The following is a 24783-nucleotide window of genomic DNA, read 5'->3' as shown; positions in this document are numbered from 1 at the left end:
AGGATATCTGGGCGTGTGGGCTGGAGATATGAGGCAGAGAGAAATGCTGTATGTAGGGCCTTACCACAGCACGATACGGAGAAGCAGCCTTGGTTTTGTATCACAGGGATTCCCGGATTGCTTGAAAGTAAAGTATTGGAGATCACATTCGACTGACACAAACGTAAGTCGAGTATATCATGGAGCACCATGTCTCCGACATATGAGGTAGCTGTGCTATAAGAAGAGAAAAAAGATGGTCATATACGAATTGAAGGACTGCATCTCATCAAATCACCAAACATATTCCCGCAACTCAGCCACGCCTCCTATCCGACATCTGCTCAAGCCTAAATACACTGAAAGTAAAAGTCGTTCTGCTTTGTGCAAGTCGAGCCTGAAACGCAGGTAGTAGCACCAGTCCATCCATTTCCACCGCACTGAGCATACTTGGCAGCAGCAGCACCACCAGATCCAGAGGCCGCGGTCGTAGTAGCAGGGGGAGCAGCGGCAGAAGTCGAAGTCTTGAAAACAGTAGACAAAGTAGTAGGCTTAGCCGTAGTAACCGGAGCAGCAGAAGTAGAAGTAACCTTTGACGTAGCAGGAGCAGCAGAAGTAGAAGTAACCTTTGACGTAGCAGGAGCAGCAGACGTAGCCGAGGTAGCAGGAGCAGCACCACCAGCGCCACAAGCAATCACAGCAGGACCAGGAGCCTTGTAGGAAGTGTAAATACTAGGCTGATAGATATCCACCGAGATACCAGGATCAGAAGCCGAGTAACCACCAGGCAGCGAGATCAAGGCGTTGCTAGCAGGAGAGAAGGAACCAGAGCCTGTGACCTTGATCTGAGCGCAGGATTGGTAGAACTGAGCGCCGTTGGGCGAGTTTGCGGAGTGCAGGGCCAAAAGTTCGACACGCATGAGGTATTGGCCAGGGGCGATGCAGCTGGGCATTGTGAATTTCTGCCAGCCGAAGCCATTGGCGTCGGTGTTTTTGATCATGTTGTCGACACCCCAGACGCCGGCTGAGGTGACTGCGTCGCTGGCAATCTTGAACCACTTCAGGCCAGTAGCAGATGCGGAGACGGCGTCGTCGACTTTGGCAAGGTAGACCTGGGTGGGGCCTTTGTGGGAGGAGGCGATCGGGTTGTCGGAGTCGCCGGAGCCTTGAGGACCACCAAGACCGTGAGCCCAGGCACCGGCAACGGCGGCACCAGCGGGAATGGTGATGAGCTTGGATGAGGTGCCGGCCATGTTGCCGCAAAGCAGGTCGGTGGAGGTGACATCTTGGACGGGATTGTTGGTGGGAGGAGCACGGATGCCGGTCAAGGAGCCTTGGTCAACACCATCGACCATGATACGTTGCATAATGGCGTGGGCATTGACGGAGGCGGCGAGTGCCAGAGCAGAGACGAAAGAGTACTTCATGATGTATATGAGAATCGAATGTGGATACCTGCCAGAGGATCGGAAGAAGATATGTGTGAATTGAACGAAAGAGGTTGTTGGGAGAAAAGAGCGGTGGTCGAAAGGAATGTAGACTGCAGAGGCGATGCTGAGAGGAAGAAAGAGTCAACCCTCGAGGTAAAACCTTGCCCTTATATGTATACATGTTTTCCACATCCAGGGCAGAGCCTCGATGGGCATCCCTACACTCACCACTTGGAGACTGCAAGCAGCGCCACAAACGATAGGCTGATAACCAGCCAAGGCGGTTAGTAGTCGTTGTTCGTTGAACAGTAACATGCCAAGTGGGCGAGTCTGGATCAATCGGCATAGGGCAAAGTCAAATGCACTGGAAGCGATCTGGTGAGGATGTGCCAGCACAGCTCGCGTAGCATCAATCCTAGAAACGTTGATGCATAGATGAAGCACGAAGAAGGAGGTCCACCTATACTCGAAACAAAATAGTTGTTGCCAAGTACGGTCTGGGGCGCTTCTGTCCCGCGTGTGAAAATGCACCTTGCCGATGCTGAAAGCTGATTTTCAACCTTGGTATGGTAGCAAGGCCCGAATATCCGCAGCTAAAGGTGTCAGGTCCACGATTGACCGCTGGTTGTCAGTATGGACCTGCATTCTTCCATATTTCCAGACCAATAGAGGAGCTTTGCCAAGGATAAGCATTTTATAGAACAAGTGTTTGTACAACATGCAAGTCGAGAGCATCCAAGCAAACGCCCGAATGTGGGGATGCGGAAAAGTTTACCTTAATCTCGCTTCAGCACGAGGGCTTCATGACTCTCTGAAGCACGCTACTCAAGTGCGTCTGTCTGCGTTTCATCGCTTTGGAGCATGGGAAGAAAACGTAAGCGACATCTCTGTCGCAGCGAGAATGACAGTGTCTTGTCCAGCACTCAGCCGCAGCGCTTTGCAACGCCAAATGCGACGCAAAGCAGGATGACTGAAAGGATCCTTGTCTTTATCTAGGTCAAGATTGTGATAGAAAGTAGTAGAGCTCATCAGTCTCAATCTCGGACGGCTGTACAGCACTTCCTTGATCGGCTCGCTCGTGCGGTCCGTGTCTCAGATCTGTTGCTCGCTTTTGGATGTCTTTGCTGACGGCGTTCGATGGCGCAAGGTCGCTTCGGTCAAGATTGAATACAGTCATGAGACAGAGAGCTCTAGCTGGTGTGAGAAAGCCTCGTGACTCAAGTGAGTATAAGCAGGCAGCCAGCCAGTTAGCCAGTCAGCCATACGGCCGCTGCATTTCTGGGTTGGCTGTCAGTCCGTATAGTAGGTGACGGACTTGTAGCTATATCGCGCTGTTATAGTGCTACATTAACGGTCGTTCATCATTAGGCTGTTGACAAAAGATGAGTCTGGAAGGGCGCCGGCTCCTCGCACGAAGCTGTCAGCTTCGCGACCCCGCAGCGTGTTTTACGGCCGACGACACTGGACATGGCACAGAGCCACGAGGACGAGGCTGTTGTTGGAAATCAGCCTGTCTGCTTCGGCTGTATCGTCACATCCGCTATGCTAGTTCCCAAAGGTCGGTTGCATCGGGAGATGTATGAGCGTCCTCGAGCAGCGCGTCGATATTCGTTAGTGGGCAGACCGGCGGATCCCGAGTCAAGAACTCTGACAGGGTGGTACTCCCGACTAACATTAGCAGCATTGAGAACGATATCGAAGTAGCAACAGATGGTCAGCGTGACTAAAGACATGATGGATATGGCGAAGGGTAATCTAAAAGGTGCGTTGTCAAAGTGTGCAGAGCTTTTTGTTCAATTTGTGATCGTCACCGTGGATGCAAGTGGTTAGATACCAAGCTTGGATGTGACGCACCCAAAGTTCCATCTGGGAAGAGGTGAATGAATGTTTTAACGACATACAAAAGCTTGATGCCTTAATCCTCGAAGGGCATGCTCGTCGCTAGCTCTTACAGGTTTCTAGATGTAAGCCAAGTACATCGCTCAAGAACATAGAAGTTTGGACGATGTCGTCGCTTGTTGTCTGCAACTAGTCTCGCTTCGGGCTCCAAAAATTAGGAATTGATAGACTAAGTGGCTCAAGTACAACCTCATCAAATGGTGAGATGGCCGAGCGGTCTAAGGCGCCAGCTTAAGGTTAATTCAATACGCTGGTCCGAAAGGGCGTGGGTTCAAATCCCACTCTCATCAATATTCTTTTGCACATAGTATACACGCTAGTGGTAGGCGAGAAGGAGGAGGAATGGGTGCCGGAAGGGATTTTTGAAATTCTGGACGCGGGATTTGTGGATAGCTTTTTTTTGTGCGCGAAGTCTAAATGCATGAATTGGCTTGGCGAAATTGTGTAGAGGATAGAGCAGAGTGTGGGGTACGGATGTATGGGTTGTGTAGGGTTTATGCATGATGATATCTGGTTGGTGGTGAACGAATTATGGCCGCTTCGTGTTTTGCAGACTGCGAAAGTCAGAAAGCAAGTCGAAGGCAAAGGATGGATACCACCGCGATGTCCGGATAATCGACGAGCTTTCGCAAGTAGATCAGATCCAGGCTATGCGTTCCGTAATGCCCAAGATGCCATCGCAACAGGGTCGGCGAATAGGGACGAAGAATCTCCAGTCAGAAACATGACAGTGAGCTTACACCGCAGCACCAAGACATCATGCCCACGAGGCCTTGAGTTACGCGTCATGGGGATGTTCATACAATCTATGCTTATGGGGTAGGCGCAGAACACAAGGTAGAGCCCGAGACATTCAATCTGCTTGGCTGACAATGTTCCGGGCTGGGGGTTGTACACAGCCGCGTGGCTAGAAGAGATTGACATGCTTCTCACACAAGAAGATCTGACATAATGGTGGAGTGGAGTGCAACCAAGAAGGTGATCTTGTTGTAAGGCCGCGGACAAGTCGGAGGCAGAAGAGGTCTTGACACCGAAGTGAGGCTGTGGATATGAGGCTGCCGGAGGTTGGTATGGTAGATCGGCAAGAGATGCGCAAGAAAAGGCGGATGCAGAATCACCGACACCGCCGAATGTGGATAATCATCACACGTCAGTAAATCCTCCGAAGTATCACTGCAGACTCAGCTTGAAAAAGCAGCATCATGACTGTATCAAACAAGAAGGCGAAGTTCTCCAGGTGCAAGAGGTTGACGGTGACGTTCAGGGTCCTTCGGGTAACCCCACGGACTTGCTAGTCCAAAACAGGCAAAGCCTTCGGACTTTCTCGAGGCAGCTTATCCTTATTCTTGATTCATCCTTTGCCTTGCCTCTGCGCGTTTGTATGAAGCAGCCCGAGGAGAGCGCGTGAGCAGCGAAATAGATGCTGGAGCTTCGGAGAATACGCGTCACTGCAAGTCAGAAGGCGATGCAGAAGGGTCCAGTGGCCTGCAACAAGGCTGCATGACGCGGCTGTGTGACGGGATGCTGCTATATAGGCAGAGGAGGAAGGTAGGTTGTTTGCATTTGCATTTTCGAAGCAGAGAAGCATTTTGTCCCATCCCCACCACCAAACACAAACAGAAAAAGACAAAGATCCTCAAGATGAAGTTCGACTTTTCCATCCTCGCTGCTGCTACTGCTCTTGTCGGCTCAGTCAATGCCGCTCCTCAGAATAACAACAATGGTAACAACTGGCAGAGCTACGCTTCGCAAGCAAGTTCTTACTGGGCATCAGCTGCACCTACCGCAAGTGGCGAGTGGTCTTCCTGGGCCAATGCCGCCTCCTCGTACTGGAACAGCGTGAGCCCCAGCGCTGCACCCTCGCAATGGTCATCCTACGCCTCGGCTGCATCTTCATACTGGGCTTCCAACAGCGGCAGCCAGATTACTGCTGCTCCCAGTGCCTTCCCTTGGGCTGGTGGCTTCGGCCCTGGAGGTCATGGCGGCCCTGGTGGCTGGAGAGGTGGTAACGGGTACGGCCCTTTCGGCTCCAATGCCAACAATAGCGCCGCTGCTTCCAACTCTGGCTGGGGTCCTTGGGGTCAAAGCGGTGCTTGGACTTCCGGTCCCTGGACATCTTGGTGGGGCGGAAGTAACTGCCCTGACAGCACTTGGTCTGGTTGGACTTCCGGACCTTGGGGCACTAATGCACCTTGGACTTCTTGGTCTGGCTGCCAGGCTTCCACCACTGCGACTTCTACAGTCACCACGACCGTGTCAGGTGTCCCCACTACTTCCCTTTCCTATGGTGTCCAGGTGAATGCTGCCACAGTCGCTTCTGGGTCAGCCTCGGCAGCTACGGCTTCTGCTACTGGTGCTGCTGCCAATCTTGGTGTTTCTGGCGCTGGTGTTGGAATTGGAGCTGCTATCGCCGCTTTGTTGATGCTGTAAAGAACGCATGGGATTACATCGGTATGAATGGCATGATCTTGACGAGGAAAGCAGAAGTCGGGTTTTGCTTGTATGCTAGGTTGCGATGGGGACAACTGAAACACGCTTGTCAAACACAACTGTACCTTCTCTTGCCTCGTGATGTTGTGTCAGTCGGCTCCGCTTGTGTATTGCAGAACGGTTGGGTTGAAGGACCCTTCAGTGCCGTGTACGTGGCCATCCAGCAATATATTCGTGATATGAGACAAGTCTGCGTACCACTGTGTCTAAACTGTCGCTTTTGCTCGTCTTCATGAGTTGTTTCGCATGGTCGAATGTGCGCGAAATGAAGCCTTGTCAATGACGCCAGAAATGCTCGGCGTCGGGCGCAATCTGCGGACAGGAATGGGTGACTTGTGTTGTGCCACGGCCAACAACCGTCTCGCAAACTCGTAGTCGACTCGCTATACTGTCATTGTCACTGCTGGCTGTCGGCGGAAGCTCGTGACGCCCCTCTGAGCATAGCGAGTGATGGCTCGACGGGTGCTTGCCACTTTATTGTGTCATCTGCCTGTACAGGCCATCTTGCTTCCAGACGCTCAACAGCTATCTCTTCCAGCCTCCGAGAGCTTCGAAGAGCACCGCCCGGGGTCCTTTCAGCTCTCTCGTAGCAGTAGAAGCAGACGCGAGTCATCATCAGGTGAAGGAAATGCTTGTTGGCGCGAGCACAGGCCGGCCGCGAGGTGCGGTCTTGCTCACAGCGCCGGCGTTATTGCCTTCCATTCCTCACAGCTCCCTCTGCGCCAACCACAACATCGACGACAAAATTATCATCAACAACTTCTCCTTCTCTTCAATCGCACGCGGTCCTCTTGTACACAGAGCTCTATCACGCTTGTGGCTGTTCAAGGCAGTTTGTGATGGCCTGACACCTAACGCCTACACTCTTCAGGTAGATTCGCATCGCTCAAGCTCAAGAAGGTGCGACCATCAGTGCTTTCCCTTCAGCCGTACGCTGACCATGATGGCGATAGATCTGCGCACCTTCCGCGAAACTCGCCGTTGCTTCCGCTGTACTCAAGTAAGTCTGGTGACGCGCACTTTCCTAAGGTAAGCGCGCATCATCAAGCAGCGCCACCCGTTCTCATCAACATCGCCTTGCACCATCAGTCAACGAACCCATTTTGCTTTGGCATACCAAAAGAGAAGGAAGTAAGAGATCTTGGTCGAGGTATTCTGAAAACAGCTGAAGTGCGCCAAACAAGCAGCGAGAGACACCGTCTCGGAGTTGACAGCTGGCTTCTCATTGTCTCGTCGCTTCGGCGAAGCAACCTGGCAGTCGACTCGCAAGCAAACTTGTCGTGCGCCGAGAATGGTCTGTTGCTCTTCCGGGCTCTCCTTAGGGCAATTGGCCAGGTGTTGCTGTATGACGGCCGCGCTTTCCAGGTCGAGTTGGTGTCCTTGCCCTCCACACATCTTGCCTCCCCGGTAAGCCCGGCAGACTTGTGCTGGTCCGATGAAAGTCTTGTGCCTGCCCTCTCGTACCTCTTCATCTTTTTTCTGTCTTTTCTTTCTGTCTTCTCCTTTTGTCCTTTGTCTCTTGCTTCTGCTTTTGCTTTTGCTTCCTTCATTGCTGGTCAACAACAGTAAGTCTCCAGACCAAGCAATACACCCGGGCAAGAAGTGTAAGGCGCCCACCACCTGTCATGCGGCTGATCACCCTCGGCTTCCGCGCATCACCCCCATCTTCTGGCAAGACGCCACACGACTCCCACACCCGCGCTCAGATGAACGGTAAGTCTATACAACGGTAGGTCAAAGGGCATCGGCCATGGTAACCGACCCTCCTTCTCTCATGTCTCCCAGCCGCCTCCGGGACGTTGGTCAACCCTACCCACCCGAAAGCTCCGGCTTGCTCGCGTTTTACACACCCCACCGGCAGCCTTCCTTCGGGATACTGGTCCGCGCTAAAAAACCTCCCCCTCACGCAAAGCTCTCGGAACGCCGAAATGGAATCACCCATCGGTGCAGCATGAAGGTCTTCTTTGGCCCCTCTTGATTCCATTCAACCCTCTCGGGGGCAAAATGTCGAAAAAGGGGGATGAAAAGTCGGCCTTGCGTAGCTCCCTTTGTGTGTCCTTCTTCGCTTCCTTGTTTCGCTGTTTGCAGGTCTTCCTCGTTGGCTCTTTTCTTCCCGCCTATTTGAATGTGCCGTTTTATCAGTACTGCTTCGCGCTGCTGCGACACAATGTTTCTTGGTGCTTTTCTGGAATACAAAATTGCTGACGCTAACGCAAATGATGGCTGCGTGTTCGTTTATGGACATAGGCTGGGCGTGTGCGCAATAAGATTGAATGTCTTCCCCTTTGGGGAGCCATAGCTATGGGAAACGCATAGATGCCGCCTTTCTTTGGAGGTTATTTTGCTAGTAGTTCCTTGCTACATTTGTGGGTCAGGGGCTTTCTTGTGGGCGAACCATGTCTCTTGGCTGTTGAGACTTCTTGTCGGCTCTGTTTGATATCGATAAAGGTTTTCGTTTTGTGTGATTGTGACCATCATCCTATTTCGGGAGTGAGCCATTCCGAGTTTTTGTTGCGTCGACCATTCGCTGCGTGGCTGTTTGGCGGAGTGCGGAGCTCACATAAATGCCTGCTTCTGCGCTTCACTCGGGAGTTTGTGCATGACTTTCGATCAAGTCGATCCAGGCCGTTGCAATCGTTCTGCCGAAATTGTTGACATCCCTGAAACCAATGCTAGCAAGCACCCTGAGGCCTCCAAATACGACTATGCGAAAACGCGTGTGCAAAGGAAAGAGGTGTGTCTGTGTTGACATACTTTAGTAGACAGACGCGTAAGTCGTGCCCTGTCCCTTGTCATCATCTTCTCCTTACCACTACTGGCTGAGATAATGCCGCACAAGTCTGTCGTTACGTCTCGAGGTAGTAGCCGATTAGGGACCTTCGCATGAGTCTCAAACTTTGCAAATTTTCTTTCCACATCACCTCATGAGACCCTTGAGATCGAACGGTGAGTGGATCCCATGTTGTGAGTAGAGATGTGTAATTGTAGCGGCCGAGAAGCTGTACCGAGCTGAGATGAGCTGAGCTGAGCTGAGATGCTATTACTCACAAACCGAACCGACGACGGGAGGTGAGTGTTCTGTCATAAATCATACTCTTCCCTGCGCAGTTATGATGGCGGCGAATGATCGGACGAATGTATGGAGTCTAGGATACGGTCCTCAAGTCGATCTCAAAGAACGAGTCGTACGATCAAAGCGGATATCCCTCACGACAGATCCGTGGCTAAACACTCGAGTGCAGTCGCCTGACAATACCATTCTAGGAAGTCTTGCGATGTTGAGATGATAGGTAATATAACGCGGTAGATGAGCCATGGCGGACACGAGAGCTCGACTGCGTCCGAGAAGGTCCTACCATAGTTTATGAAACAGATTCTATACACCCAAAGAGTTATTTCAGATTGAGATGCCCTCAAGACGTGGCTGGCTTATTTTGTTGGCAGAGTGGATCTGACTGACAAACAGTAATTGGTGAGGCACTGCAGCAATAGATTGTAGTGAGAAATCTTGCAAGCAGAGATGCTTGGTGCATAACAAAAGAGCTTGGTGACAAGACAGAGACAAGTATAGGTGTCTGCGATGCATTGGTATTTTGGGGGGGTGGGGGGAACTGCGAACAGATGACCATGTAGACTAGACTCTGTGAGAAAGAATGCAGCGTTCGTGGAAGAGGCTTGAATCCTCGCAGGCGCATGAATTTGGATTAGCTTGCGAAGATCTGTCTTTGCTCGGCAAATTCACGATTGATATTGAATTGATTCACATCGAACCACTAATCCACAACAACCACAAACATCAATTCTCTCTGTGTCATCCTAAGACGCCTGACAGCCACATCAGTCTACTCTTCCATACCATCATCACACAATCCAGCATCATGGTGTCCACCAGAAAGGGCGTCTACGAGTCGGATCCTCGCGCCGCAATCAAGACCAGGAACAAGCGCAAGCAGGTCGATGAACTTACGCGATCCCTTCAAGATACTCCTGCGCACGTCGACGCTACCACTGAGCGTCACAATGCCCCTGACGGGTACGATTGGGCTACCGATCTGATGAACACGAGAGAAGCTCCTGAACAAGATCACTCGGGCTCCAAGCATACGATCAAATCCTCTGGCCCCTCGAGTATGTCCAGCATCAAAACTACCCAAGAAGAGCAGCAAATGACAAACCGCGCTGCCCCTGCTGATCCTAAGGCCTTCAATGTTGACCTGCATCACACCGACCGTGGCTTTGCTCACGTCGAGAATGGCATCGTCGTCGTACCCAACCACGTCTACGTTGCATCGGAGACTGCCTCAGGTCGACTTCTCGAGTGGGCCGAGGTCTCCCTTGACCAAGAACGCATTTACACGCGCTTCAAATTCGCACTGGAGGCCGGCACAGTCACCAACCTCCGCGAGTTCTACGCTCTGCCTGAAGACCATGTCGCCAAGGTGGGCCCGACCAGCTTTAATAAGCAGGTAAGTACAGTTGTGGCGTGATGCTGAAGGGACTCTCTGACTGACTCTCCTTAGCTCTTCTACAGCGCTGGCTTGCTCTACCAGGCCAGAAGCATTCTCATTGACGAAGGTTTCCGTGCCTCCACTTGAGTCTGGAAACTGCGGTAGAAGATTCATTGGTGCCCCCTAGAGAACCATGATTGAATCCCTGATATAGACAACTTGGAGGCCGAGAGTTCACTTGCATTGAGGCAGCGCTCGATTGTGCTGGACGACGATGGACGAGAGAAGGTTACTGATTGCATACAATAGTCGCCGAAAAGTACGGTAGATATGCAGATGTGTCTTATATCACCAGATTGTATAACTGCAAGGTTACGCTTATGTCGCATTCAATCGTTGTGAGCTTCCCTGTGCATTCGGAAGGCTTGCACCTAGTACCTAAGTGGGCTTACAGTGTCCAGGAAGTCTCGTCGATAAATGGGACCATCACGTCCTGGCGACGGAAGGGGCATCAATCGGATGGAGCCACTAACTCATGGCTGCTCTCAGCCCATATTGCAACCTCATCAGCTTGTGCTGGTGAGCACGATGGTAAAACCGTGCTGAATATACTATGATTGTGGAGACAAGTATTGAGATACGTGAGAGATGTAAAGCAGCCCCACAACCTGTCGCCAAACGTTCGAGCAAGTAGATCGTGTTATAGACCTGAATAAGTAGAGAAAGGAACATCCTAGACAATGCCCGAGTTTCACAAACAACCAGTCACATCAACCAGGACTAACACATTGCTAACAGGACGAAGAATTATTGGACGTATATTATACATGGTAGAGCATGATTGGAACGCTGATACCCTGTATCACTTCTGGTCACAGGTATTTGGTAGGAGCGAAAAGTGTATGCAAGTCACTGAAGCAGATACTACGAGGGAAATCTCAGTGCAGCGAGAAAGCGGTGCAGGAAACAGATGCGGAGGGAGACAGGAAGTGCAGCAAGAAATGTGCCAAACTGAGCATACCGCTGATGACATTTGATCACGACAGAGTGAGTGTCTCGCAGGTGGCCAGATTAGGACTAGCCCACGACCATGGTCGCGTTCTTGTTTGTATCTTCAGCAAATCCACGAATACCGTGTACACAAATTATTTCTCTCTTCTGCAGCATTGTAAACACCACGTCCAGATTGTCGCGCGCTTATCGCGAAAATTCGGCAAGATGATTTCGACAAGAGCAGAACACCACGCAACACCGTCCGTGGACACTACCAGTCAAAAACGTAAGTTTAGACGTGTAAACAAGCAAGTCGCTTGCTCTGACCTCATTGGAGCTTCTATCTCCACCAGCAGAGAGATTGGCGTGGACACTCGGAATCCGGCAGCGCCCAGTGGCGTCGTGGTGTGCAGAGGCAACCGTGCCGCTGGAGCCAGACGCAGCAGAAACAAGAAACGCAGAACAGTCAACCCATCTCATTCACCCCACGAGGGATTTGAACCTGAACAGCACATCTCGCCCCAACCTATCTCACTGGCCCTCTCGGACGGACCTGGACATCAAGAGTCCCTCGATCTCAACACAACAACTCCTCAGGACGAGGTCCTCAAGCTCCTTCACGACGAGGATGTCCAGGATCTCCTCCACAAAGCTGCGATTAGCAAGAATGCCAGTGAGAGAAAGGCCGGAGAAGTGTTGAAGACTCGGCTGCATCGTATCCCAGAGCTAGTGGCTAGAGCAAAGCGGACTGAAGAGCAGCTTCGTATCTTGAGAGACATGAAGGCGGAACTACTCGGCAAGAAGGGGCGGGAGACACATCGATGCGCCAAAAGCGACGTCGAGACGAGCGCTTCTACTCCTACACCCGAGGTCAAAGAAGACAACAAACCATCGAGTAATACCATCGACAACTCCCTAAAGTCTACCAAGAACATCACTGTGCCAAAGCACTATATGCAGCCTGAACTTCCCACCATCGTCCCCTCAAACGGCGACATCCGGGTCCCTGTGTCTATCGAAATCCGTGAGCTGCGCAAGACCGCCACCGATGACTACGTGCAGAAGTTCAATGACTACGGACAGGAGCTCCACAACCGCGAGTAGAAGCTCAATGACCGCGAGCAGAAGCTCAAAGACGAGCACGTGCGTTTGCGCCTTGAGCGCGGGGAGATCGAGAGTAAAGCACTGGTAGCCGTCCCTTGGGACAAGCTCTCCCCCGAACAACGTGCTACATACATGGAGTCGCGCGGTCTTGCAGCCTTCCACGGTGCCGCACATGGAAGCAGTTGCTTTGTCTTGATGGCTACCAATATCTCTGCATTCAACTCGATCAGTGAAGACGAGAAGGAGCCCTCAGCCAACATTGATGGACCGCAGAGTGCTTTCGGCTACGTTGGCTCGGGAAAGACTCAGAAGGCGGATTCGGTGGTGATTGATTGCGACGAGCAGGGCTGTCATTGAGCCTTAAATTTGACTCGTCCCAGGTAGCTAATTCATGCGCAGAGGGGATCAGCTCGCGAGAAAGATGACTAGTGGCAACAATAAGCTGTGAGAGAGCAGTGTGGAGTTCAATGTTGATGTATCATTGAAAGCCATGGCACGGGAGTAAGACCTATCGGTCGGGGCCTGGCGAGAGGTTTAATACCGAGAAGATCGTGACATAGGGGTGCATTAATGGCAGGAGTATTCGGTTACGCGGAGACCGAAGATAAGGTTGAGGGATGGTTCAGGAGTCCACCAAGAGTAGCCGTAGCGCAAGCGCTCCTCGAAAAATGCTATAGATCGGCATGAAGATTACAGTAGGATTGAGCAAGGGATGGAATCGTGCTTCTTGTTTTCAAATAAAGCTCTTAGAAACATTCTTGACTCATCTTAGCACATCCGTGGTACCAAAGTGAAGCGGAATCATTTTCTTAAAGTCCAGTAAGCCTCTCGACGACGCATGGTGGCGGCCGCGCTCTCCGTATCGACAACATCAATGAGATTTTCTATCGAGTTCGGTGGTTGTGAGAACTACACTGCGAATGGTGTGCAGTTGTGCGTGGCTCTGGGGAAGCTGATGCGAGCGAAGATATGACGAGATAGGGCCGAGTATAGCTCTGAGTTTGCTAGCGTCTTCTTGGGCAGATCGAACTTGCTCGCGAAGGCGTGCATTTTCTTGCTCGTTTGCTGGTTCGAAGTCGACTGCCATCTGATCATGAGCCTCGTAGAGTCTCTCAAGCGCCGACAGCGTCTCTTGGTTTGCGATCTCAAGATTAGCGACCAGGAAGACCTCTCGAGCTCTGAGATCTGCGGACTCGACCTCTACCGCGCTGATAGATTCTTGCGTTGAATCAATTGGCACCAAAGTTCCACTGCGCAGCGCAATGCGCCCTTGCAATTCATCCACTGTGACGAGTGCTGCATTTCTCTCCTCCTTCAGCTTTGTAGCGCGAGCTACCCACATGTTAAACTTTGTTCTGATGCAGGATTTACAATCAGGATCGGTGGGTGGTGCAGGGGGTTTACCGCAGGTCGAACACGGTGTGATTCCGGATGTCGTCTGTCCCGGAGGAGACGACACTGCGGTTGCGTATCGGGAAGTAGGACTGGTCGAAAAGTTGGACGCTTACTGCTGCCCTTCGACGTCGTTCACACGAGCCTGGAGTCTGGCACACTCTTCGCATGATAGTACGATGCTGTTTGGTACAAGTCCACCGCAAACATGACAAGGTCGCGAGTCCAGGGTTGCCTTTGCTTGCTTGTCGTCTTCGGATGCAGAGGTACGCGCGGCCACGGCGGCGTCGGGGGTGTCCGCCGGGATGTGTCTCTTAGCCTCTTCGAGCTCGCGACGTACGGCCGCCATCTGATCACGGAAGCTTTGACTTTGCTCGTCCAATCTGATTCTGGCTTGCTCTACAAGAGCTTGTTTCTCATCCTGCAGAGCAGCTGTGGCTTCGATCACGGCAACTTTACTGACGTCCGTGGAGACTAGGTCGTTGATTCCTGCGATCTGACTGCGTAGCCTCATGTTCTCATCCTCCATTGCTCTTGCTCGGGCAGTCAAATCATTGAACTCGATTCTCGCGGCTCTGGACCATTCATCGGCAGCATTGTCTTTATCGATGAGCGCCCAGATTCCAAGCCTGAGATTCGGGCAGCTTCAGACTGGATCTTCTTGTTGGCTTGATCGAGTTGGATTTTGAAGTCATCTCTTTCTCTGTTCGCGGCTTCGATCTGAGAGGTAGCCTTCTGAACCTTCTCGGGAGCATCGGGCTTCTTCGCTATGTTGGCCTCATCAAGTTGGGTGCGCAAGTTGTCGGTCTCTTTGTTCGCGGCTTGGAGTTCGACGCTTGACTCGTTGATTTGTCCTTTGAGCTTGGCGACTTCGAGGTCAGATTCGTTCTTCTTCTTCTGTAGGTCTTGTAATTGCTGTTCGCTGTAGGCCAAGTCGCTTTCAACTCTCCTGAGATCTTTCTTCAGGTCACTCTGGGTGGTGGGCTTTTGCGCGATGGATTCAATGACGCGAGGTTGAGTTTCTTTCTCCACCGTGGCTTCGTAACCGCTCTTCTCATCCGCTGGTCGGTCTTCGACGAGCAATACTTGCTTCATAGGCTGAGTGTTTTCACCGAGCGTGTTCTGCTGAGCAACTTGCTGAGCCTCAAGCGCTTCCAACTCCTCTGTGACGTCCTCAATCCCAATCACCTTCGCGATAACTCGACCCGTAGACCTGGGGACTCGGCTTGGTCTTTCGTCTTCGAGGACGACGGCCTGGCGGATCTCATCGAACGGTTGAGCGAAGCTGCTGTCAGAAGAGGGTTCATTCTGCTTCAAGAGGTGTCTTTGGGTGAATTGACTGTAACTGTTGGCTTGAGTGATACCAGACTGGGTCGTTCTGGAGTGCGCAGAACCAAGTCCAGAGCCTATGCTCACACCAGAGGACCCACCAGATGACTGAGTAGCTGATTCTGCTTGAGGAAGAAAGCTTGCGGCCATCGCTCTCATTGCACCTACCGCTGTCTGTCTGGCGGCGGGTGTTGTACCGGCATCGAGAGTAATACTCGCACTACCATGAGAAGACTCGACGAAGTGTTGGGTAGCTCGTTGAGTAGGCTGAGTTTGCGTGAGGCCGCCTCGAGGAGCAGCACCTCCCCTGCCGCGCCTGCGACCACCTTTACCGCCTCCATGCGGTGGGGAGACGTAGTCATGTTGAGATTGATGTTTTGAGTAGTTATTGCGTGGTGTTGTATGCTTTGTGCTACTGCCTCCATTGCTGCTAGTGTCAGGAGCGTCCCACTGAGACAGGTTTTTCTTGGACCAGATCGTCTTTGTATCTGGGTTCTTCAGGGATGCATCTGCGGAGGGGGCAGGGGCAGAATCGGTCTCACCATTTATCTTTTGAGGGTTGCTGAACTTTGGTGTCACTGATTTGTCGTTCTCCTTCGTGTTTTTGTGTGCCTTGTCGGGTGTGGCGGTGTCGTGGTCTGTCTTCTTGGGCTTTGATTTGAACTGAGCCATGATGGCAGAGTGTGCGCGATGATAGTACTTGATTGATATTGGGATTTTACGGTGCAAAAGGTGTGTGATTCGACGAAGAGTGACAAGGAAAAGCCCAAAGCTGTTTTTGTGAATTTGCGCTGGTGAAAACAAAGCGAGTCCTTGATCGAGACCGTGGAAAATTCACACATGCACAAAGAAATATCCCATGATATGGACGAGAACTTGTTTTCCTGGGCTCCCTCTAAGAACGATGGCATGTATGATCAACAGCTGTAAAGAGGCACAGTGCTTTTGATATTAAGCATACATGTCGATGGGAGAGGCAAGACAGGCCTTTCCCTTCTGCAATGATTCTATATGCCAAATACACTCTGCTTCTCTATATACTGGACAGCAAGTGTATACGATGATGGAGAGGCGACTCGATATCGTCCCTTGCGCAGCTATCTCGGAGACCCATGCTATGCACCATTGGCAGCTGTAGAAAGGCACAATAATTTTCAAGTTCGGTAGATATGTCACTGGAGACAGCCATATATCGCTATCCATTTTTCACGCTTCAGTATCATGAAGAAGATTCTGCATTTGGACAGGATGTACAGTTGTTATGACTGGCCAAGGAAAGACGCTGTATCATAACTCCTGATGTTTCAACTATGTACTCCTGAACAAAGCCACTACCTCCTGTCTATTCTCTAATTTCCAGCTCCTCGACCTTCTCCTCCAGTTCCTTGTTCTCCTACATGATCTTTGCCCAGCCATTGATGGTCGCAAGTCTGTTCTCGCGGTCCATCTGAGCCTTCATGCGACCGAAAGCTGCCAGGGTCTCCTCCAACTCCCCGATCTTCTCGTTCTTCGCTGCCATTGCAGCCGCAGCATTTGCCCCTTATGCCATGTCAGGGTACTGATTCTGCCAATTCATCCACTCCTGAAGTAGCTTGTTGTAGACACTGGGATGGTGCCAGAACTTGAAGTTGCAGGTGACCTTCATCTCGTATAAGGCTATGGCAGGGCCCGGGAGAAAGTGCTTGATGCTCGAGAACTCGCGCATACGCCTGCAACAGGCAGGATCACGGGTCGCAGAAACATGTAACTGCAACAGGCATCTCTGACACCAGATGTGGTCGCGACAGACATTCAGGAGACTTTCACTGGAGCCGCACCACTGGCAGGCAAGAAGTCTCAAGCGCTCGCAGTCAGCGCGGATGTCCGGGCGTAACATATGCTTGACTTCATTGAAGGAGACGTCGATGTCGTAGGGGCGGTAAGCTGAGCGCTCGGTCACTGCGATGCGGCGAGGTCGGGCTGTGTGATGGTCGGCCTCGAAGGTCTTGTTCACGCACTCGGAACACCAGTAGCAGCTCTTGCATGACATGTGCAGATGAGATGGCGCAGGGCGAGCAGACTCATAGGCACCGTACTGCCAGCAACAAGGGGTAGGAGCGCACTCTCCCTGGTGTGTCTTCCCGCAGATGAGACACGGTAAAGGCTTTTCTGCCCTGCGATTGCTCTGTGATGGTCGAGGGGCAGGTTGTGCAGGCCGAGACCTGGGTGGAGGATGCGTCTTGGAGCTCCAGATGGTTGCATTTCCGGGTGCTTACGATCGTAGTCGTCCTTCTTCTTGGGGTCGCCGAGGACCTCGTAGGCGGCGTTGATTGCTTGCATAGTCGAATTGGCGCTCTCGCGCTTGTTCTTGTCGGGGTGATTTTTGAGGCAGGCGGCATGGAAGGCTTTTTTGATTTGTGCTTGGTCGGCATTGCGAGAGAGACCCAGAAGCTTATAGATGTCTTGATCTGATGCCATTTCAGTGGTTGCTGGCGTATGTTGAATAGGCTGTATGTGATAGACAAGTAGGTGATGAGTCGCGAAAGCGCACGACGAATTCAGCTCCAAAAAGAGGTTTTAGAGCGACCGTTGCGAGAAACAGAGCGTTAGTGGAAGCAGTACGTGATCTTACGTGCAAAGCGAACGAATGAAGAGGCCGTGAAAACCAACAAGGTGGTCAGCGAGCTTGACCGAAGTATCGGTATCTTGGCTGAATAAACAAACTGAATCTCACTTGCATGCAGGAAACTATAGCTAACCGCAGAATTGCCAAGATACGCAAGTATAAGCAGCTGCTTTGTCGACAGACAAAAACGGGATTGATGATGCAAATTGGAACAGGGATATACTATAGAGCATTTCACAAATGATTGTCACGCGAGAAGCAATATTGGATTATGAGATGTTCAGGTTTTGTCAGAGTTTGGTATGCTCATTTTGTTTCGTAGTCATGAGAGCGACGACGAAGTACATATTCATGAGAGCCATGAGCTATGTATTTGGAGAGCTAAGTAGCCGTATGGGGATTCTAGCATTAGTCCCGCCATTGTATCGGTGCCCCATTGGACAATGAGTCAGCGTCAGTTTTCTTAAACTTAAGGAAGCCTTTGGTCAAGTCTGAAAATGATTTGTTTCAGTTGGATCTGCTGAGCATGGATCATTACAAGGATGTGTCGGGAGTCAGCGTTAGCAGGTTCGTCGTCGTTAGCAGGTTCGTCGTCGTTAGCAGGTTCGTCGTCGTCAAGATCAAAGTCTCCGCTCTCTGAGCCTTCTGAATCGTCGTCTATATCATCCAGAATGCCAGCACCGTGTCTTCTCTGTGCATCTTCCATAGCATCAGGACAAAGACCGCTGCAGGCTTCCCAGTCTGCGCCGCAGAAGAAGCAGAACTCGTGATGGCAGCCGTAATGACCGCCGTTGAGGCCCATGTGAGCACAGGCATTGTCCTTGAAGAGCAGGAGGTTACACTTTGGGCAGCGTCTGGCACCAGATGCTTCAGCTCCACGTATGTTCTCTGCGAGCGTTGTATCTTGTGCACAAGGACCAGGGTGAGCGAGATCTCTGCAGCACAGGCAGGCGATCGAGTTGCAGTAACGGCACTGGGTGTTCTCTGCGGTAGTGGTTGTCGAATCCGTGATAGATTCGGGCAGGGCTGCGAATCTACGGCAATTAGCATTTGGACAGTAGAAACGAAGGGGAACAGGGCAATCCCACTCAGGATAAGAGCGTTCGAGGAACTCGTAAGTTTCGGCTGGCAGAATAGACTGGAAGAAGCTTGGAGAGATTGGGCGCATGCACTCGACGCATTCAAGTCTTCTGCTACTTTCGTTGATGCCGTGCAACTGGAGAAGGGTGCAAGGCCGGCAGAAACCTGGATGTCCGCACGGCAACATGTAGACATTGTGAACTTCGCCGTCGCATGTATAGCATTCTCTTCTTACGGTGGATATCTCTGACATGGTCAGGTCGTGATGAATTGTAATCTTGTTGGTAGGAAGTGGAGGGATTGAAGTGAGGTGTTTGTGGTCTGGTATTCAAGAAAGTGTCGCTTGCTTGGATTATGTAGCAGCCGACGACGTTGACTCCCAACAACACGCGCTCTTTGTTAGCCAACAATGTCTTAGTCAACGTGAGAGGAGTTCAGTATCCATCACAAAGGCAGGCAAGAATCGACTCGTACAAACAAAGAAATGGCTCATTGATTGTAAGCCAGTCTGAGAGCAGCTCTCAACCGGAGACCACCGCTGACGGCTCTGTCTCTCCGGTTCACCCATCTTCGTTCAAGCCATTATGGCCTGCTTTGCTCAAGGCTGCGCTCCAAGTGATCTCCTTGTTCGCTATACAAAGATCATTGTCATTTTTAGGCTGGCTCGCGCAGATATAGATGGTCTTCAAACGAGGAGTATGTTGAGGTCACCCTGCGGCACCCTCACGACCTCGGTTTCCAGTCCAAAGCTGCCCTATACCCAAGTTCGGACAACGAGACGACTTCTCATAGTCTTTCGCGATACAGAGATACAGCTTTGAGTACGATCTCGAGGACTCGCACACCTGCAAACCTTCTCCGTCGCCAAGTCCCCGTAGCAAATGAGTAATCAGAAAAGCCAGATTCGACTACTGGTACATCCTGTCTGAGCTAAACGAGCGCAGAACGAACATCTCTCTCAATGGCGGCGGAGCTCGTTTAAACGAGGTATCCACGCATCCAAGCAATCAGATCATCGATTGCCTTCTTCTGAAAGTCAGGCAGACCATCAACCATACGAGCCATTCCCATATGAGCCACAGCCTGTTCGGTGTCCTCAACGTCTCCAGCCAATTCTAGGGCAGCGACAGCCTGCTGGATGGGCCGATCCTGTGTGATGCGGATCGCGGCGAAGTAGATCTGCTGGTCAACGGTAATGTTGATAGCTGCAGCCATAGCACCGCCGGGAACGCGAGGCAGGCCAACTCTGATGGCGGCATCGATGGGAGCCTTGCGGTGCCACTGCTGGCAGAGGTCGCAATTGCAGCCCTGCAGATCCTCCTTCATCAAGGCGGCGAGGTGGGCGCCGAATTTGAGGAAAGACTTGAAGTAGTAGCCAGATGGATGACCGTAGATTTCGATGTCTCTCTTGGTTGGCGTGTCATCATGTTCGGTAATTCTGTACTCGATGTGATAACCGGTGGGGAGACCACGTGTCTCGAACGCCTTGCCTTCTAGATGATTTTAGTAGAAGAACCCAACAATAAACTCTCTGAATACAAACCGAAGAGAGCTTAAACCTCGGCTTGTCTGCGCAGAGAAGCGCGGAAGTATCCGTAACCAGAGTCAGGATCGAGCACTTGGTAAGAAGGATTGCCATTGTGTAAGAAGATTCCGTTGCCATCTGAGGGCAGAAGCTCGAGGAAGATGGTGAATGGGGCTGTAGCTCCCACGGGCAGATACGACTGCTCAGGGGTGAGTTGACGCTTGAGAATGTCGCTGATCGTCGTCGATCTGGTATAATCGCATGAGTATTGAATGACAGGCTAGCTGATGTGGGTGATGACATACCCGTTGGCAGAGCCAGGAACAGCCTGCGAGGTGACATAAGGATGCGACATCGCGAGGAGTGATCTGTGCGAGACCGTGGTAAGTTGTTGTGACTTGAGAAATTGTTGGATTTGTTGTAAACAACAATCCGCGGGTGGGCAATGTGCTTAGGCGTCGCCGGATTTCCAAGCGCGTCAATTCTTTCTCGAACGGCAACCCCAACTCTTGAACGACACAAACGCCTTCTCCCCTCACACGGGCTTTGTGTCAAATCTCTTATCCGAGCCTCTTCTTTCTTGTTCACTACCGTCGTATCCATTACCCATCATCAATCACTACGACGGCAGCTCTGTGCTTCCTGCCGCACCTCTTCCATCGATCTTTTTGGCCACTGCTTTAACTATCCAGCGTCCTGACACTATTATGCTCATCACTCACCATTGAGAGAGCTTTTTCAATCAAGATCATTTCTTTGCCATTGGCAAGGAGCGCTGGGGTTAAGCGCAGCGTGCTGCCTGTCCCAGCTTTGTGTCCAGCTGCGCGTCCTTGCTGTGCGATGTCTTTGTGTGCTTCAGTACGTATTACGAGTGCAGGTTGTCCCATCGTTCTCTTCTCATTCATTCACTTAGAAATTTCCCTTTTCTGCTCGTCACTCCTGTATTAAAAGTCCGCACCGTTCCAATGCTCACTACCGCGAGCGTCAACATGACCGCGATTATTACTTCGCCATGGAAGTGGCTTTCTCAAGCTGTCACCTCCACCTTCCTATCTCCTGTCTATCAATATTTCTCTCTCACTCTCATGAACGTCGTGTACTTAGTCGTTCCTGCAATTCGAAGAGCAGCGCCAGATCCCCTGCAAAGGGCAGAATCGGGTCAGTGCAATATCGTACGATCTATCATAATCTCGAGCTTACCAGACTTATCAGCGCTAGTACTCTGCTGCCTGTCGACGCCGTGGCAAGGGCCCATACGGTCCTAACGCTCAGCATCGCAAGGGCCAGTAAGGTCGCGGTACATCCTTCGTCATTGAGGAGGAGCGCCAATTCGAAGAGCAGCGCCAGATCCCCTGCGAAGGGCAGAATCGGGTTGGTGCAATGTTGTAAGATCCATCGTTGTTACGAGCTGACTGGGTGTAATAGCACTAGCATCCTGCTGCTCGTCGAAGCCGTGGTAATGGCCCTTACAGTCCTCCCGCTCACCACCGCGAGGGCCAGTGCGACCGTGGTACCTCCCTCGTCAATAAGGAAAGGACCCATACGGTCCTGGGGCCCACATCGCGAAGGTCAGTGTGATCGCGGTACGTCCTTCGCTATTGACGAGGAGCGCCAGTTCGGAGACCAGCGCCAGGTTCGTTTCAACGAATGTCGTCAGCTCGGCTACCGTGGCCAAGATCCTCAGCCGTACTGCACTTGGCTGTTCCAGTTTTCCTCGCGATCAGTGGCATTGCTACTTGTAGTCGCGACGTTTTGGCATCTCTGGCATCTCTGGCATCTCTGCCCATTACTCGCGCGAGACCATGATCTTGAACAGTAGGATTGCTATTCGCTTCGAGTTCAGTAGACAGAGTCACTCAGACTCCCACCCTCGTGTTTAAATCAGTAAATTTGTGCAGCTGCCAGTAGAAAACTGTTTCTGATAACGCAAACAGTTGGCAAACATACAACTAGACTGCGCTGTAATACATGTTTCTGTGGCGTGGAGAAATTCCAGCCCGTCAAGGAGCGCCAGATTCGCTTGAGCGAACGTGGTCAGCTCGGCAACGCTGCTCATGGCTTCGAACTGCATTGTCCCCATCGGCAGCTGCCATCAGCACTTTGGCTCATCCTCATCGGTATTCAAGATCGTGAGCACTATGTTCACGCGCGCTCTTCAGTTTGAAGACCAGCGCCAGGTACGCTAGGCAGAGCACGATCAGGTCAGTATTCCCATGGATGTGCTATGTCATCTCGAGCTGACAGTTTGGCAAGTTCAAAATCGCTCTGCTACCTGTTAGTGCGCCGTCGCAGCGGCGGACTCTATCAGTAGCAACCCGTTCGTCGCATTGGCGATCCTCAGCAGCAGCAGTCCTACCACGCTGCTCCTCATGACGACGAGAACCATGATTACTTTGACGAAGATCACACCTTCTTCCACGAGAATCGTGGCGGCCGTTACCGTCATGATCACTACCGTCAGTAAACCATCCACGGGCTGACATGACTCTCAGTCGCTGAGCAAAGAGAATATTAGGACCAGCCCGATTTGCAACCTCATCACGACTGACGACAGTCATGACTTGATGGCTTGTGCCCAGACCGCTCCTGGAAAGACCAGTGGTTTCTTGTTCCCCATCCCCGCTCAGGCCTTCGTCAACGGCCGCTCCACCGCTCTCGTCCAGACCGGCATGGCTCACCAGCGCGAGGTTTACCCTACCTCGCTCATTCTTGCCCCCACTCGTGAGCTCCTTGGACAGATCTACGAAGAATCCCGCAAGCTCTCGTACCGCTCATAAGTCCGCCCCTGTGTTGTCTACGGTGTCACCGCCTTCTTCGAATGCCATTAGTTGATGCTATTTGAGGAAGAGCGGACTGGGAAACTTCAAGAACGTTGGCGAACTAGAAACCTCAGGCTAGGGTTCGGGCAGCGCCGAACATTTGTTCTTCTGGAGACTTCTTGTTTCGCTGCGGCGTTAGACATGCTGGTTTCTTCCATTCTGAGCTTGGAACGATTGAGAACAGACTTCCGTCAGTTTCTGTAATACTATGGGGTATATATCCAGTCTTCTGCTTTGACCACAAGCTACACATTCAGCCGCACGACCAGGTCATTATGTGTTCATCGATCATGTTGGAATTCCTCTTTGACCATGCTGAGTAGTAGTAGCGCTCTGCCAGCCATCGTAAGGAGTGTTGATGAGAACAACTCTGGTGAACTGAAAGTCTTCGGCTCAAGCAGCATCGAATATTTGTTCTCCCGGAGATTTTCTCGTCACTGGACAATGGTGTTGGGCGTGCTGTTTCCTTTCAGCGTGAGATTGAAAGGGTTAGAATAGGCGGTCGAGTACCGGATCACCTCGGACTCCATGCTCTGTCATGTCTTTTGAGTTCGAGCAGCAGCGTCAGTCGTCCGACGAGGTCAGTACAACTTTGTCCATTTTCATAACGTCTCGTTCTAATCTCTCGAAGTAGCAACATCAGTCTGATGCCCATCGTTGTTAGTGCCAATGGTGTTGGTGAATCGTAAGCCTCAAGTCTCGAACATCTCTGGAGATCATTGCCTGATGGCAAATGATATTTGGCATACTGTTCTATTCCTCGTGAGCTTGGAAATATTGAAGCAGTCGTATTCTAGATGGAAAAAGACCATGTTTCCCCGAAGTATCCGAGCACCAATACCTTCTTGTGCTCCGAGTCCGAGTTTCAACGCCAACTCCAGAAGAACGAGCAGGTCAATCCGCCAGTGTCAATGTTGCCAAAACGTGATGTCGATCATCCAGGGGATTAGCACCGCTTTGCTACCCATCAACGTGAGTGCTCATGACTGTGGTCTGCTGTCGAGAAGCATCAACGGATCATCAATCCGCAAGTTAGCGCCAGGCTTTCTTCCACCAAGCGTCGTCATTTCGAATACTGCGCCTGCCGCCGGGATTTGAGTCTCCTATCTCGCTACCGTTTTGGCCGCCCTCAGTATTTTTTTGGCCAATTCGACGATCAACAAGCGGACTTACGAAGAAGCGATGTCTAAGCTCTACCATGAGAGGAGACGGCAGACGAGCGACGTGTCCATGAGCTGCTACATGCTAGAGACTGCTGGACTGGCTGGAATCATGATCAAGCCAGACAAGAGCTAGAAGCGGTCTCACTGCTGTCAAGCAGACTTGTGATGTTCAGCAGCTGATCTTCAACCCAAAGCTTGAACACACTGTTATCGTTGCCTTCTTGCGCCCTCTCATCACCCAGCCCAAGCCGACTCCAAAACGTTGACCAGTATGGCCGCCAGCCTCTGAAGAGCACAAGGTCAACACAAATCTTATTACGAGAGATGGTCTCGATCAACATGCATCTGGGAGCAACCCCGCTGTCGCAGTGACTCGCGCGCTTGATGGGTGTCAACACGCACAGCTTTGAAGAGGTATCAACTTCGAGAAGGTAAGTCTCGACTTTCTACCTTTTCAACCTGGCTCTATTCTCTGACATGTCGCTCTCTGCAGTATTGTGTGACCTTCCGACCAGCGCGACTCCCTG

At 51.6% G+C, this 24783-nt stretch overlaps 11 protein-coding genes across 11 annotated transcripts; 5 read left to right on the top strand and 6 right to left on the bottom strand.

Moving 5' to 3' along the window:
* Positions 1-17: 17 nt before the first annotated feature.
* On the bottom strand, positions 18-1738 carry AUEXF2481DRAFT_43957 (carbohydrate-binding module family 1 protein). The gene has a single exon (XM_013484599.1). The coding sequence runs from the start codon at positions 1404-1406 to the stop codon at positions 330-332; it is 1077 nt and encodes a 358-aa protein (XP_013340053.1). The 5' UTR covers positions 1407-1738; the 3' UTR covers positions 18-329.
* A 2941-nt stretch (positions 1739-4679) lies between these two features.
* Positions 4680-5973, top strand: AUEXF2481DRAFT_43954 (uncharacterized protein). Its single transcript, XM_013484598.1, has 2 exons — positions 4680-4856; positions 5046-5973. Exons 1-2 carry the CDS (start codon positions 4830-4832, stop codon positions 5736-5738), a joined length of 720 nt encoding a protein of 239 aa, XP_013340052.1. The 5' UTR covers positions 4680-4829; the 3' UTR covers positions 5739-5973.
* A 194-nt stretch (positions 5974-6167) lies between these two features.
* Positions 6168-6707, top strand: AUEXF2481DRAFT_43953 (uncharacterized protein). The gene has a single exon (XM_013484597.1). It carries the CDS (start codon positions 6249-6251, stop codon positions 6636-6638), a length of 390 nt encoding a protein of 129 aa, XP_013340051.1. The 5' UTR covers positions 6168-6248; the 3' UTR covers positions 6639-6707.
* A 2881-nt stretch (positions 6708-9588) lies between these two features.
* AUEXF2481DRAFT_83026 (uncharacterized protein) lies at positions 9589-10613 on the top strand. The gene is made up of 2 exons (XM_013484626.1): positions 9589-10264; positions 10319-10613. The coding sequence occupies exons 1-2, from the start codon at positions 9677-9679 to the stop codon at positions 10391-10393; spliced, it is 663 nt and encodes a 220-aa protein (XP_013340080.1). The 5' UTR covers positions 9589-9676; the 3' UTR covers positions 10394-10613.
* An 851-nt stretch (positions 10614-11464) lies between these two features.
* AUEXF2481DRAFT_8448 (uncharacterized protein) lies at positions 11465-12343 on the top strand (the record flags this gene model as incomplete). The annotated part of the gene is made up of 2 exons (XM_013484558.1): positions 11465-11525; positions 11577-12343. 2 exons carry the CDS (start codon positions 11465-11467, stop codon positions 12341-12343), a joined length of 828 nt encoding a protein of 275 aa, XP_013340012.1.
* A 436-nt stretch (positions 12344-12779) lies between these two features.
* Positions 12780-15786, bottom strand: AUEXF2481DRAFT_701843 (uncharacterized protein). Its single transcript, XM_013484643.1, has 3 exons — positions 14388-15786; positions 13852-14364; positions 12780-13827 (listed from the first exon to the last, which is right to left on the bottom strand). Exons 1-3 carry the CDS (start codon positions 15734-15736, stop codon positions 13215-13217), a joined length of 2475 nt encoding a protein of 824 aa, XP_013340097.1. The 5' UTR covers positions 15737-15786; the 3' UTR covers positions 12780-13214.
* A 1048-nt stretch (positions 15787-16834) lies between these two features.
* On the bottom strand, positions 16835-17688 carry AUEXF2481DRAFT_462345 (uncharacterized protein). Its single transcript, XM_013484642.1, has one exon. It carries the CDS (start codon positions 17519-17521, stop codon positions 17054-17056), a length of 468 nt encoding a protein of 155 aa, XP_013340096.1. The 5' UTR covers positions 17522-17688; the 3' UTR covers positions 16835-17053.
* Positions 17689-18138: 450 nt separating this feature from the next.
* Positions 18139-18837, bottom strand: AUEXF2481DRAFT_8444 (uncharacterized protein; the record flags this gene model as incomplete). The annotated part of the gene is made up of 1 exon (XM_013484557.1): positions 18139-18837. One exon carries the CDS (start codon positions 18835-18837, stop codon positions 18139-18141), a length of 699 nt encoding a protein of 232 aa, XP_013340011.1.
* Positions 18838-19727: 890 nt separating this feature from the next.
* AUEXF2481DRAFT_32956 (uncharacterized protein) lies at positions 19728-20629 on the bottom strand (the record flags this gene model as incomplete). The annotated part of the gene is made up of 3 exons (XM_013484575.1): positions 19728-20242; positions 20350-20522; positions 20580-20629. 3 exons carry the CDS (start codon positions 20627-20629, stop codon positions 19728-19730), a joined length of 738 nt encoding a protein of 245 aa, XP_013340029.1.
* Positions 20630-21313: 684 nt separating this feature from the next.
* Positions 21314-21974, bottom strand: AUEXF2481DRAFT_43949 (uncharacterized protein). The gene is made up of 3 exons (XM_013484596.1): positions 21700-21974; positions 21487-21645; positions 21314-21432 (listed from the first exon to the last, which is right to left on the bottom strand). Exons 1-3 carry the CDS (start codon positions 21706-21708, stop codon positions 21358-21360), a joined length of 243 nt encoding a protein of 80 aa, XP_013340050.1. The 5' UTR covers positions 21709-21974; the 3' UTR covers positions 21314-21357.
* Positions 21975-22328: 354 nt separating this feature from the next.
* AUEXF2481DRAFT_83023 (uncharacterized protein) lies at positions 22329-23051 on the top strand (the record flags this gene model as incomplete). The annotated part of the gene is made up of 3 exons (XM_013484625.1): positions 22329-22451; positions 22586-22734; positions 22790-23051. The coding sequence occupies 3 exons, from the start codon at positions 22329-22331 to the stop codon at positions 23049-23051; spliced, it is 534 nt and encodes a 177-aa protein (XP_013340079.1).
* Between the last annotated feature and the right edge of the window lie 1732 nt (positions 23052-24783).

This window comes from Aureobasidium subglaciale (assembly GCF_000721755.1).
Source record: "Aureobasidium subglaciale EXF-2481 unplaced genomic scaffold scaffold_28, whole genome shotgun sequence".
Lineage (NCBI taxonomy): Eukaryota > Fungi > Ascomycota > Dothideomycetes > Dothideales > Saccotheciaceae > Aureobasidium > Aureobasidium subglaciale.
Note: the sequence above shows the minus strand (reverse complement) of the source record. Positions and strands in the feature narration are given on the sequence as shown.